Below are 15,159 nucleotides of genomic sequence, written 5' to 3' on the forward strand. Positions count from 1 at the left end.
GACACACTGCTCAAGGAGCACCAGCCAAGCAAAAGGGCTGTCTGTGTTTGAAGGCATTTTTTCAGACCACAGATAACCAAGGTAAACTTGTACTCCAGAAAAGCAGAATCTGAGCATCCAGCTCAACAGTTTCTATTTCTGCTTCCTGAGGCAGACCTTGTTACCCAGTTACAAAAAAACCCCAAAAAACCCCAAAACAACTGGCTGCATTTATCACTCTCTTTTCCCTGACAGTACCTTATATTTAGACAGATTTACCACCACCAACACCACCTTCTGAACCTACTTGAGCATTTTTCTTCTCTGAATGAGGCCTGGTAAAGTTCTACACTATCTTCTGCAGAAAATTACTCAGTTGTTGAACAATTCTTGATTCTTCATTGTAAAGAGCAAAAATTATGGTCAGTACTGCTCTGAGTTTTTCCTCTTCTATCTTTGTTCTAGTGCACAGACAACATCAGGCTAATGTACTGTTTTGCATTCAGTTTAAATGGTTCCACTGACCTGCAATCAGCATTCTGCAGTGCAGCAATGGCAGATCAGCAAGGCCCTGCCACTCTGTGTATCTGCTTATCAACAAGAGAGCCAAACAGCCAACAAACACCTCCATGAGTACACATGCCAGCATGATGTCAGCAGACAGAAAGAAAGAAAGACTGTCCACATCAAAGTATGCAAACCTCCTTTTTCAGTACATGGACCTAAGCTGCAACTTCTCCCTAAGCTTCACCTACAGCAGGGGGACTCAATTACCCTGACCAAACAACTGAGGGCAACTTTCCAACAATGCCTCTTTACAAAGCACAGAATTTATAACTTCCTTGAGAAAGCATTAAAAAAATGAATAAAGCACAATTTTAATTATATTCATAATGATTTATTTAAAAAAATGTTCCCATTAAACTGCTATCTAAGCACAACCCATTGTAAGTCAGAAGTAGTTTGGTTCCACCTGCATTTAAAGTGATTTTTGTAATTATTCACATCAGAACAGCCATTAATCACATAAACAATAGCTGGCTTGCAGAAAACACATGATAAGCAGCTATGTTATGACTTACTATTATTTTTATTATATTCTTTAACTTAGAATGCATTTTTTTATTAAAATTTAAAAAAAACCCCAAAAACAAAAGCATAAATCTTACCTTCAGATTGATGTGTGGCCAGAGGTGTCTGTGTCTCCTTGGAGTATGATACCACCTCCCGAGGTAAGAAATCAACCTGGGTAATCTTTGACACCCCTAGTTTGTGCAGTCTGCGTCTAAGGTGAAATACACAACATCAAAAGGTTAGTCATGGTAAATGCAAATCAGCAGCAGGAACACATGTTTGTTGTTATGGACAGGACAAAAATACTTCAGTGTTCGTAAAGGTGAAACACAACACAATATGCATGAGAAGTACCTCACTGCAGCGAAGAAAATCAACCTGGGAACCATTTGCTGTAATAAAGTCCAGTTGTTGAACCTCTAGACCATACTGCTGAGAGGGACTGCAAATGAGAGAAATGGCCTGCTTGTGTCCTTCTTAACATGCAACAAAATTCTCTTTCATACCATCATTACTATGATGTTCTGTCTGCTCAAAGGAGCTCATCCTCGGCCTGGGATACACAGCTGTGCAAAGAGTACAGTGGGTTTAAACCAGGATGAATTAAACTGCTAAATGTTCAGCTGGGAGCAGTAACAGAGTCTTTAACTGGCAAGGTGTGTAATTTCCATAAAGAAGGAGATTCTGCCTTCCACAGGAACAATAGTGGCCTTGAAGTAGGTTTATGATTACTGAAGTCCTAATGCAATGGCTGGAGGAGAGCTAAAACACAACTGGAGCAGGGCAAGTATAGCCTTCTATTTTGTCTACTTCCCTTGCTTTAAATAAACCATATGAAATAAATCAGTGAAGCTAACTGTAAGTGGGTAAGGGAAAAAGAAGAGAGGCAGCTGAGCATGCTCATGAGCACTTTTAGTTGTGCACAGTTCACTCAGCAGCAGGGGAAAAAATCAGTTTATTTCTTGAATATTAGTTGACTGTCTGCAGGGAATGAATAATATACAAACAGTTACTTGGAAGTGTTTACCAGAAAAAAGCCAACTTCCAGCAGAGAAATAATGCAAACAAAACCAAATGAACTAAATAAGGCCAGTAACCTAAATCAACAAGTATGAGCACGTTGTGCATTTATGGGGAAATAAATTCCTGGAAACAATGTTTGTCAACTTGCCACATTATTAAAGAGAACAATTTGGAAAAGTAGCAAATTCTTACATATTATCGATATCCACTTCATTTTCCAGGCTGTCAGAAGAACAGAAGTCATAGGGGTTTTGACCTAATTAATTTACAGTGGTTTAGGTATTCAATCAAGATTCATGTCTGAAAAGAAATGGGAGTCTAAAAAGGAAACCGTCATCACTGGATAACACCTACTGAACTTTTCAGCTGCATCAGCCACATTTTTTTTCAAATCCATTTTACTGTCTGGGTTGTTATTAAGCTGACTGCAATTAGATTCAGCAGGTAATCAGTACAAATCATATGTATTGTGTAACAAACCACCAGAGCAGAAACAGTTGTTGTAGCTCTGAGTCCTTCCACTTTTCAAAGAAGAAAAATTAACAAGTCTCCCTCCTTACAATCATCTCTGACACTGCCAATATGAACAAAATCTAGAATTGTCTAAAAACTCTACAGAAAAACTTCTACCTCATTACTGGGGCCAAGAAAGTTTCTTCAGCCGGCAAAAATTTTAGTAGTTTTGTATTTTGTAGCTGCTTTAACTTACGGTCTGTGTGAATTCAATCTTTAATAAATATCTCACCCCAGCAAACTCTCATGTGCTTTTTCCTCCCTCAGCACCAGATGTGCAGTCTCTGTTGCCTTCTTGGTCAGTTTGATTTCTCTATGTAACAAGTCCCCTGCTGCCCCAGGCTCTCCTTCCATTTACTGAGGTTCTTTGCATTGAAAGAGTCTCTTGACAGTGGTCTTGGTTAAGTATAATCCCTAATTAATTATGTGTATAATCTGGAACTAATTAGAACCTCACCCAATTCTAAAAGAGTTTCACATGAGGTCACGCTGTATCTTCTGGACTGCCTGAGGATGGGGAACATGACCCTAAAGGAGAGCTGGATTTAACTGCTAGCTGGGTGGATTGAACCTCTGCCCACTGTGTCCCACAAGTGAGCTACTTCCCATGGCACTGTGCTGAGACAGTGCATGGAATTCTTCATCTGAAACACTTTCAATTCAGTAACTGCTGGTCTCTACAAACGCCTTGTGCCACCCATATCCTGTAATTACTGGTGATGACTGGGAGGTCCTTCCACATCTGAAGGAATGTGATTTACTGATTGCTGTTTGTCTGCGTCAAGCCACCTCTAATTGTTCTCATGTTACTAAAAGTTGGCCTAGACTTTGCCCAAGCACTCAGGGACAACTGGAGCATCCTTTCAATACCTGGACTTTACCAAATATGTGCTGCAATGTTCTAGTCTCTAGTTCTTTTTAAGGCAACACTAAATGGTCTATTGTTTTTCCATCCCCATTTTTCATCTGAGGTGCTCATAATTCTCATAAATTCAATAAATATTCATCTTAGAGAACACATAAGCTTTGAAGGATTCCTTTCCAAACTGCTAATGGGATGTCAGTAGGAGGATAGTGACTAAAACCCATGCATTAAAACTGATTCTTCTGTCCATAGGTATCATACAAAAGATGTATCTGCTAGAAGTGTTTTGAGACACACATAATTTAATTGCTGACGGCAGGAGGAAAGTTTAACTCTGCCTGGGGTTTGAAGACAGTTTTCTTTCAAAAGGGACAGGACTCCCATTAAAATGTATACCCGTGGATTTGCTCTTTGGCCTGCTTCTTTTCTGTCTTTGCACTGGCAGCTACTAATTGATTGAAGACTCTACACACAGTTATCTTTAAATGAGTCAGATAAAGGAACTTGCTTTGCACAGCTGTTTCTCAAACAGCTCCTAGGAGTCCTCATATTTTAATTCAAATTTCTGTAAAAAAAGCAGCTGGGATTTCTATAAAGTTTCTGTGGGTTAAAATAGCTCAAAAAACTTTACCTTTTTGGTACAGCCCAGGTAAAGTTGTAGATGTGTGACCTATTTAAAGTCACACTCGTGTAAACTACAAACATTCCTAGTAGTTCTAGATATGGAGAAATATTTCTGTTTAGAAAACTCTCTGGATACGTTCCTTCTGGATCTTTCCTGATGAACAGACCTAACACACCTAACTGCAGCTGGGAGCACTGTCAATCAGTAGCCAAAGGGAGCTGTTGTTTTTCTTACAGAATGGTGAATGAAGTAACATAAACAAGTAAAAGCACAAGAGAGTTGCCTGGAGACTCAAAACAGGCAACCCTGTAAGCTCATTGGTAGAACAAATTTTTCAGAGTAGTGATTTGGTTTTACCTGAGACTCATGCTCTGAAGAACTTGAGGTACTGCTAGCCACCCTTTTAGAGGAACAGGTTATCCTAAATACCTCTGCAGGCAAGCATTGCTACATAATTTACACTATTTTTTTTCACTTGTTGGGCTAAAGAAGTTCCATCCCAAACTATAAAATATTAATTTTAGCTCTATTAAAATTTTTTAAAAGCTTAATAGGCCTGAACTTAACTAAGATGGCACTTAATCTTGGACTATGATCATACCTAAGTGTACAATTTTAAACACATACACAGCTCCAGAGGGAAAAGGGGACATTGTTACTGCATGTGGAAAGAGCGTAACTACAGCAAGCAGAAAGGAGGGGAAAAGTATCTTGCAAATGATTCAGAGAGAACAGTCTGAATCAACAGGTACAAACAAGATCAGTGTAACGATACATGCACATATATGCCACAATAATAACATTTCATCTGAAATGAAATAGTTATTTGTATTGTGTTCCGGGCAACAGAAATAGCAATTTATCTTTTCATAAGCATCTTTAAATAGCTGGGGATTTTTTTCCCACAAATATGACTTTGCTGAAGCTTCTTACTTATGAAACTAAAAAAAAAAAAAAAAAGGAAACTTAATTTATGGTCTTTTTGAGTCAAAAAAGCAAATGAAAATCACATACAACCAGCTCAACTAGGAAGCATTTTCAACATAATTATTGCAAAGAAATGATAACAAAAAGAGCTGACAAATACCCAAGTTCAGAGTCAGACTGGAGTTGCAGCACTGAGGGGTCTGTGTCCCATTGCAAGGTCCTAGGGTGGTAATCAGCCGTGCAGCACGAAGGGGAGGGAAAAAAAGAACACACAGAATTAACTGAAAGGATGAACAAAACCCCACCTCCTCAGTTACATGCTCTATGTAGTACATTCAACCTCAGGTGCAAGCAACAGCCACCATATGTCAAACAAGGTTTGTATGTCAACTGAGACAGGGCAGGCAATTTAATAAAATCACGTATTATTGATAAACAGAGGAAAGAAGCTGGATTTTCCATCACTTATTGATTAACTAAACACGGGGTTGGGGTTTTTTCCTTTTCCTGAAAAATTCTAACTCTTTAACTTAGGCTGATGGATTCGCAATAATTTGTAAAATCTGCAGGCACAATTTATTTATGTTTTTATGATAAGGTAGACTGAGCACTTGCCATGAACTGCACTGAAGAGTTTATCCATTCCCACATTCCTGAGACAGACAGCAATCCATCCTGTACAACACAGCTCTGGGCAGGAGCATCACGTAGTGCACATGACAACAAATGGACACTGATACCAGCTCTGACACTCTCTGAGGGCATCTGGGACAAACAAACAAACCTTTTCCTTTTCCTCCTGATACAATTCCTGGGGAAGAGGCTAATAATACATCTGAGAAAATCAGATCTATGACCATCTCTGAGATGAGGCTATCCCCAAATGTACAAACGTTCCAGAGGTGTGGTCTGAAGTGAAGATGTTGCTCTTTGCACTGCAGTGCAGTTTCCCATGTGACCAGCTCTAAAACACCTTGCAAACACTCACAGAGCCTTTAAAGAGTCTTGTGAAATACTCAGAATCCTTCAATTTAGAAATGCAAAAACTGACATATCAAGGCCAACATTTTCAAAAATGCCTGCTCCTTCTCTGTCTCTTAATTTTATTTTTCCACACTCAGGAAGCCACATCTTACATGCAAGAAAACTGCCAGAATCCATGACAGAATCAGGAACACACAATTGGCTCCTCAGCACCTTTTCCTGTAGTATGAATACTAGATTATGCACTGCTCTCACTAGCAGAGGCTAGAACAAAGAAAAGTGCTCCTTCCCTAAGCAAGCAAGTTTTCATGAAGACATGCTAGAAAATGATAGTTGTCAAAATTTAACTCCCCCACTCCACAATTTCTTCTGAATACAAATTTTGAGGATATAGAGATCATAATATTACCAGGTTCAGACAAAACTAGCCATATAATCAGCTGTGGTCAATATACACAAGTCTTTCTGCAACAAAAGCAACCTCTGCCAATGAATCACTCATATAAACTAACAAGTTTATATTAGTTCAGAAACAGATCTGTTAAAGCCAAATAATTATTCTACCTCCTGTCCTTAGTAAACTCACACAATCTATTACCAATGTTAACTCACTCTCTGGACAGACAGACAAGGGCATGTGCTGCACTCTTGTCATTTCAGAATGAAAAAGAATCAATCTCAACACCCTGTGCATACAAAAAGAATGAAAAACTATTTCATTTAATGCAAAGCTGATTTCTCATGCAATACAAGGGTACTAATTTCCCTCAACTTATGATCCACAGTAATATTTATCAGGATAAAAGACTTTATACTGATAAAGAAAGGCTTCTCCAAAACTAAACTGTATTACAAAAGGTCAGAGATAAAATCATACAGCAAGAAATAACAGATTTTTCCCTTGTAACTTGACTGCAATGTAAGTACAGTGGAAAATGGACATAAGATCTGAATGCCTGATGCAAGGCAAAGGCATCAATGACTAATGCATTATAGATACTCCATTAAAAATTCTATCTGCGTGAAGATTGCTCTTGTAATGTCACCAAGGTCAGTTGCATATATTAGAACTTGCAATATAAGTACCAGTTTCTAATTTTACTGCTGCCTAGGGGCTACTCATATGTTCATGTCCAGGTTTTCCAAACTCTTAAAAGAAAATACACATAACTCATTTCAGTTTCCTCCCCCCAACATTCACTTTCAAACCTACAGGATTTGTAGAGGAATAAAGGCTATTTCATCAGAAAAAACACTACTATCATGTGATTAAAACAAGAGCTTGCAACAGGTCTCTAGAAGTACAGTCCCTATGTTCCACCTCCAAGAATCCTGGCCAGGTCACAAGAGATAGCACCTTTACCGGGCACCTTGATAAAAATGCCAAAAAAAAAAAAAAAAAAAAAATTAGAGATCTCCCACACTCAAGACAGCACTTATGGTTTGGGCCATCACATGCAGACATGTATAGAGACACTCTTCCCTTAAGTATTTATTATCTGGATTCTCACACACGGCCTTTACCACTCTGGACACTGACACCTACTTTTAACAGCAATTCTCCTTGACTCCTAATTATATCTGTTTTCAACAGTTTTAATGCATCAGCTAAACATTTCCAAGATTTGTGCCCCACTGTGCATCCCTGTGTTACCATGTGCACAGGTGTGAGAAAGAGATGAGGAAGCAATCTGCTGAGTTGTCCTCTCCAGCTTGGCTGAGCAATGCTATCACAGAAAATGAGGCTGCAGGTAACAAATCTTCAGGTTTCAAGTCTCTTGTCCTGGGAGACAGAATACAAGCGGCTACACTCAGGTAGTAAAGGCTGGAGAGCACTGGGAGTGACCGTGTGTTTCAAGGAACACTATTGATTTGTTCTTTGTCTCTTCCAGGCACCTGAAGAATGTCATCAGATCAAAATGAAAGTGAGTGCACAGTAAAGATGTAATCTGGACCTGCAATTTAGCCAGTTTCCATGGCAATAACATCAAAAAAGAAAGAAATAGATTCTTTGAGGTTTAGCAACCCAAAAATGATGTTGAATAGCCTGTGCTGTCATCCTGACTAGAAAATTAAAGCTAATCTGTTTGCGATGAACAGACGTTGCGTACAACATTCCTGGATCATGTGGATGAGCACCGTAGTTACGCTTGTTCTCCTCTGGACACTCCTCACTGATTTTGAAATGCAACTGCATCTCAGCAGAAAAGCAGTTGCCAATCTTTTTCCAAACAGGTCATGAGTTTGTCCTCCAGACCCTTCTTCATGAGGAAAAGGACTAGGTGCTCTTGCTCTTCATTTTTCTTTCTTACTTCATAAAAAAAACCTGAAATGGCTTGACTTCAATTCACCAGAGACAGAGGCAGAGAAGGTAATGTCACAGACCCTGAGGACAAGTGCATGGCCCAGGAATCACCAATCAGGCTGAGGTGCTCCCACTCTGGACCTTTCAGAGAGCACAAATTGCTCAAGGGTCCCCTAAATGGATTCAAAGGACTTTGGCAAGGGTGTAGAAGAGATAAAAAACATTTTAGTTGAACATTTTTGTGGGGAAAAGAGAGGAGCATTAGACCAAGCAGGTAAAAGTAGTGCTCCCTAGCAGACTCCAGTCCTGCAGACTCCTCCCACAGGTAAAGGGAGTGACACAGGCATTGCAAGGACCCCTGGAAACCCACTGAACAGCACAGTCAGGGCTAAGCCAGATCAGTCTGTTTCTCGCACCCAGACAGCACTGACACTATTTTAATCAGAACTACCCAACATTGCTTCAGAGCTGGGTGCTGTTTCAGTCTCCCACGTGGTGGCAAACAATAGCCCTGTGTCATGGTGCATCCCCTTTGGACATGCTCTGTGCACAGCAGCTGACCCTGGCTCACTGAAGGATAAAAAGCTGTATTACTAAATAACAGATTGTTCTAAAGCAGCACAAAGGGAATGAGGGCTGTTAGATGGTGCACTAAGAAGACAAGGTACAAGCGTTATCAACTCTCTTTCAACTGATCTGCTTTCACTCTCTTCCTTTACATAGACATCTTAATAACCTATTTTTTCCTCAAATTTAGGACAGTACTAATGCTGGTGCTGTTTCAGCTCTAACCACTGAAGAAGTAACAGATAATTTTGACACATCCTCTTTTAATAACCTGAAGAAAGAAAACAACAAGAGGAAGAGGCCCAGATGTCATATATTTACTAAAGGATCGGATGGTAAAACATTTATTTTTTCTGAATTCAAGTCCAAAGCATTAGGAAGATATTCAGAGCACAGTTCTAAAAGATAACTGTTACAAAATTTAAGGTGGGAGGAATTTGAACAGAAGCATTCCCTTTTCTGCAGCATTATTATTATTATACCATGGAAAAACAGGCACTGCCATATGTTACAATGCTCTGTGTAACCTTACCTCCAGAAGATTTTATTCTGATTGCATAATGTCAACTATGTAGATTAAAAATGTGGAAAAGACTAAAACAAACTAAAATAAAACACTTGAAACCTTTTGGAAAATTCCCAACATCAGAATGCATTAATGAAGCATAGATTCTGACATCCAAAACTGTCTGGAATCCATGAGAACTCTTCAGCTGATTTAAGCAGCTTTGGGTCTGGCCTTAGCAGTAGTGTATGAAACACGTAAGGCATCAGTTCCAATACATATCCTTAGTAATCTGCCATCATAAAATTATATTTAGTATCTGTAATCACGATCATATCGCAACAGAACTTGGCTCTGGGAATGTGCCCCAGTCCAACACTTTTCATGTGCAACACACTGACAGCTTAGTTGTGACTCTGCTTCTCTGCAGCCAAAATCAAATCCTCCCTCATCTGTTGCTGATGCTGCAGAACATCTGTTCTGCATGATTTCTTTTCTCCCCCAACTCCCCTTTCCCAGGTCAAGAGCAGCCAGGCCTGGAAAATCCACGCTTTTGAAAAAAAAGACTCCTCACAGGAATAACAGCAAAGTCTGCTTTCTCAGGGGCTTCCCGCAGGGCAGAATCCTCTTTGCAGCATTGCAAATTACACCTTCAAGCAGAACTGGAGGAAAGCAAACACCATATTTGGCATCTCCTGTCACGAAGAGCTGCAGTGCTCTCCAGACCAGGAGAAAACTGCACTGACAGTGTACTGAGACCCGAGGTACCTCCTGAACTGAGATACCCACACGTGTCCCTAATGAAACACCATTAGAACTGACAGGCCCCAAACCAAGCATCTCCCCTCGCAGCAACAACAGTGTCCTAAAATGACCCTTCATATGGGAAATAGCAATGCCCTTCTAACCCTAAAATTCAGTGGCAGACGGTGCCATGACTCCACAGATTAGGCTGTGCCACAGTGTTTCAGAAAGCAAAGGCCAATCCACTAAGCAGAGCACAGACTGTTACTAAACTGAACCAAAGAGACCAGAAATGAAGGTGGAACTCCCCCAGAGCATATGGACTCACCTATCCTGTAGGAAGTCTCAAGGCACCTTTGCTTACCAGAGAAATATTTCTAAAAGGATGTGAAAGTGACTAGCCTCATTCTCCCCGTCTGTGGGAGGAGGGGGTCCTGATGCTGCAGGAGGTGTTTATACAATCTTCAGGCACCTAAATGAAGGGCTCCACCAGTGAAACATTACCATGGACTCTTTCCATACGAACAGAAAGGCAGGAGATTGCTCCGTGCAGCAGTTCCAAACACCCAACTTAGATTCCCAACTGTGAATAGGTATTAGAGCTGTTTTGTGTCTTTACTGTTCACTCTCATTTTGATCTGCTGAGAAAGAGATAAGGAAGCAATCAGCTGCTACTTAACAGCCTGCAGGCTTCAGTCTGCTTCATGCTTTCTTTTCTTCTAACTTCAAATGCAACTAGCAAAAGAAGTGAATTAGAAAAAATGCGAACCAATAAGCCCAAAACTGCAGAGAACACAATTCTGGCTTCTGACTTTGATGTAAGGAGGAACCTCATGTTTAAAATTACAATTTTAACCCTGGATTACAATTTCTAAAAGATTCAGAATTGCTTACATTAGGAACTCTGCATCTTCACACTGATGGCACATTGAAAAACATGTTACACCCAGCTCATACAGCCTTAAAAACACTGGACACAACAACTGTGAGATAAGAGACCCCTTTCACCAATAGAATAAAATGCTTAGATGGGTATGAATGTGTTTTTTCAATATTATACCAAATACTGTCAGCAAATAGCAATCCAGTAGTATTTGTAGTTTCAATGTATAATCATGTATCTACACCACTTTTTTTTTTTTTTTTTTTCCCAATGTCTGAATATTGCCAGAATGAATTTAAGGCTGCATAATTATTTAGCTACTTTAAAGAGTTCTACCTAGTTTTTTGTGTCACTTTCTCCAAAGCTACTAACGTGCTGCTGATTAAATAGAAAATCTGAACTAAGAAACTGTTGATGAGAAAATTACTGATGTTTAAATATGTGTGTGTATCACAGATAAGTGATTTGTTTTTATTCATTTCACTCTACATTTTTATAATTTTAATTCTCTCCACTGTGATTTTCACTTTCTGATATTTTTGTACATTTGAAGTGTGTCTCCAAAACAAACTATATACAAAACCAGGAGACTCAAAGCTACTAGTCAGAGACAGAAAAGTACCACTTGCTCAATGGATGGTTTGCATCTAAGCCACTATTCTGCTGCCATCTGTGCTCTGTTTTGCAGATCTGTTCCACTTTGAAAGGATTGGCAAAAAGAAAATACCTTCCTTGTGCTGCTTGTTTCCTGAAGCACACTATAAGCAAGATGGCTATCAGCAGTTGGGAGGATTTGTGCCTCTCAACGCGAGCTCACTTGTGCTCATAGAGCAGAAGTCTGCCCTGACTTCACTGTGCACTCCTGTGTTCAGAGCTGAGCTGCTGCTGCTAATCATAAAATAAAATGCCTTAATACATTCAGAGAACAAGGAGCTTGGCACCGCTGCTGGAGCACAGCCAGAAGGTTTTGCTTGGGTTTGCATTTACACTTCCAAGCAGGCTGACACCTCTGACTTCCAGTCTTCACCAAAAAAAAGAACAACTCTGACCTCCCTGAGAGCACAGCACTATCTTTTAGCTGCCTGGCAACCATAAGAGCCCTTTTCAGAAAGTCATGAGTTTAAAACACTTTTTTTTTTTTTTAAGGTATATTTATGAAAAAATCACAGACAAATAACATTTAAAACACATGTGTATTTCAAAACTCTTCTTGAATCAAAGCTATGCTGCAGAATGGATTTAATAGTTTTCAAAAACCATTTGACTTTTAAATCAGGATGAACAATTCTGGCAAGCCTGCAATGATAAGGACATATCACAGGACCAACACCTTGCTGATTCCCATTTCACAGAATTCCACTAATTAAATCAGAAAATTGATCCAATCTGCTGAATTTATCTGTTATATTTGAAGTCTGTCCTTTGGTTCAGGTCTCCATTACAGATCTCCTGGCAATATCATACTCACACTTTAAATTCTATAGCTACAGAAATCTTAGTCTGCAAATTTACGCTGGTTGACCAGGAGGGTCACTGTGGGCAGCAGGTCAAACAGTTAGAACTGACACAGATTTACTCTGAGTGCCAGATACCAAAATGGTCAGTTTGAAAGTGCAGCTAAAAAAAAAAAACAGGCTTGGGGACAAGGCACAAGTTGTTTTATTCCCTTAGCAAACCTTGGAAATTCTTTTTTCAAACACTATTTTTGTCTTGGTTTTTGTACCAAGAGTAAGTATTTGCAGCAAAGCAGAACTTAAATGATCACAAATGTAAAGAAAGAACTTGGCAGGAGAAGTTTTATGCGCTATCAGCTCATGCAAATGCTTGAAAAGAACTTCAGTACTCACATTAGGAGTCTTTGATGCACACTCCATGGATATGCATATAAGGAAAGCTTTCTAATAAACTTCAAGGGACTTTGAGTACAATTGCACAAAAGACAAAATCATATTTAATAGTCAAATCTAGAAAAGGTAATCCATAATCTTTCAGAGGACTCGAAGAGGTAACACCAAGGTTGGAACCTACAACTTTTAGGTCTGATATTATTCAGCTGAAGAAGAAGGTGAAGGATTTCAGCAAATTTTCCATTTTGTTTTGGTACTAAAATCCAGTAACTGCTAGCTGGAAGAAGAGCTAGTGCTTCCCTTCCTTTATACAATTTATTTTGTGGAAGAAAAAGCAAAATCGTTACAAAAGGAATGAGATTTTTGCTACAATTATGTTTGAAACAAGAACTCACTGTATGAGAGTTATCAAAAATGTTTCACATTAGCAGTCAAAACGTCAAAAGATCTCATGATCCATGATCTGACTTTTAATAGACCAACTCAGAAATTATTTTCTGAGTTTGAACTATTAAAGTAAATAAGTACATCTAAAATTTATGAATCAAAATCAATTTTAAATGGAAAACCATTTGTTCTCATAGGTTCTGTTTATGAAAAATTTTATATGGCATACTTAGACTGTTTCAAAACTCCTTGGGGAAAAAAATAAAATAAAATAAAATAAAAAATAGCAATATCTCTCCAGTGGCAGCAATTCCCATTTTACATATTTGAAGGAAAATCCTAAAAATTGCATTACTGAAATAGTTACTCATTTAATCTTTTTATTTTACCAGATAAAACATTAAATTGTGAATGGAATTTTCCTAAGGTCTTTTTAATAGGTTAGAGAAGGAGAAAACATTAATATGCACAAACTGTACCAGTTTAACTATGTTAAACGGTTTAAAATGGGAGGTGATCCTACACAATTGAATTAAATTAAGACAAATTTCAGTGCAAGAGAACTGTTTAAGTTGAGCTGGCCTTAGCAAGTAAGTTGTTTTGTTTTAAGAGGATTAGTGTTTTAGTCCCTAAAATCATCTGATTGTCTGACTAAATATATGATGATATGCCTGTAAATAACTAAAGAGAACAAACTATAGATGGGCTGATAACCTAAATGGTTAAGTGGGGCTTTATACATTAATATTATTTTCTTCTGGAGGCAGCTGGGGCTCAGGTTTCCAAGGCATTTTACGAAGCACCCTGGGAATGGCAATCTTTCCTCCTCCTTTGATTTATAGCATGGAGATGCTTGCTAATGAGAAAAATAATCAAAGATCTGGAGGACTGAACTCTATCAATCCTTTAGGAAGGAAAGCATGAAAATCCTTAATGATGCCAGAGGCTCACATGCTAAAAGGATTGCAGATGATTCTAATTAATATGGACCATTCAGACTTTGTAACTGGCAGCACCGAAAAACAATCCCTGCTTTCTAGGTCAGATAGACAGACACTTGAAAGCAACTGCCAAATATCAGTCCCTAAGGTGTCTGCTTCTGTTTATGGGCTAAAAAAAAACCAACAAAAAATAACCAAACTGGCAGGGAGAGGCTTTAGATATCTAGGGCTAAATATTCATTGAACGCAAAGGAGAAGGATTGTGGTTCTTCTTTTACAGGGAGAAAAGGAGGGGAAACAATGTAAGAAATCTGCCATCCTTCAGCCTTGCATCCTAACCTGTGCATAGCAAGCCTGATGTGCAAACAACCCAACAGCCTCCCGCTGCTATCCTGTAAAGAGGCTCATGTTGGGACGTGTGAGAGATTGTAGCATCACTTTAAAAAGCAGCAGAGTTCCCAGGCCAAAGACAGCAGAGACAGCCAGGGTTCCCCCAGGCACGGGGAGGAGGCTGACACTGTCACTACTTCACAGAAGCCATCACCATTCAGGTCAGGAAGGCTTAAGGCACGATTTGGCCTCTAAGTCTGCTGGAAACTGTGAAATAAAACGTGTGCCAAGTGATCCTGACAATGGAGTTGTGATAAATTAAATGGAAAAAAAATGTAACAGCTGGGTGTTATTAATTTCTGTCCAAACATGTAACAGTGCACGCCCCGTACCAAGCCCAAAGCCACCAAAACAGAGTGACAACACAGCGTCCCAGAGGGCACCCCGTTTAGCCACCAAGCAGAAAACTTCTCTGGACTCTGCAATGTGAAAGACTGTGCAACAGTCCCTAGGGTTACAATCCTTCTTTGTCTGAATAAAACGCCATGCATGCAAAGTTTGCCATGAAGCAGTTATTTTCCCTCAGTCTTTCCTGTAGCTCCCTTAGAGTCTTCGCATTGTTCTGTATTTCCCCTTGGCTCAGCCCATTTATAAAATAAG

The 15,159-nt window shown here is 39.3% G+C and overlaps 1 protein-coding gene across 10 annotated transcripts in view; it reads right to left on the reverse strand.

Moving 5' to 3' along the window:
- The window catches only part of DYNC1I1 (dynein cytoplasmic 1 intermediate chain 1), a 212,613-nt gene that overhangs the window by 140,389 nt on the left and 57,065 nt on the right, over positions 1-15,159 (reverse strand). For all 10 annotated transcript variants that reach the window (XM_041408338.1, XM_041408337.1, XM_041408343.1 and 7 more), the window contains 2 exons: positions 5,167-5,226; positions 1,149-1,264 (listed from right to left, as the gene is read on the reverse strand). In XM_041408338.1, the coding sequence (XP_041264272.1) occupies positions 1,149-1,264; positions 5,167-5,226 (176 nt within the window). The remainder of the gene's footprint in view (positions 1-1,148; positions 1,265-5,166; positions 5,227-15,159) is intronic.

The sequence above is a fragment of the Onychostruthus taczanowskii genome, unplaced genomic scaffold (assembly GCF_017590055.1).
Source record: "Onychostruthus taczanowskii isolate IOZ18803 unplaced genomic scaffold, ASM1759005v1 scaffold3, whole genome shotgun sequence".
Classification (NCBI taxonomy): domain Eukaryota; kingdom Metazoa; phylum Chordata; class Aves; order Passeriformes; family Passeridae; genus Onychostruthus; species Onychostruthus taczanowskii.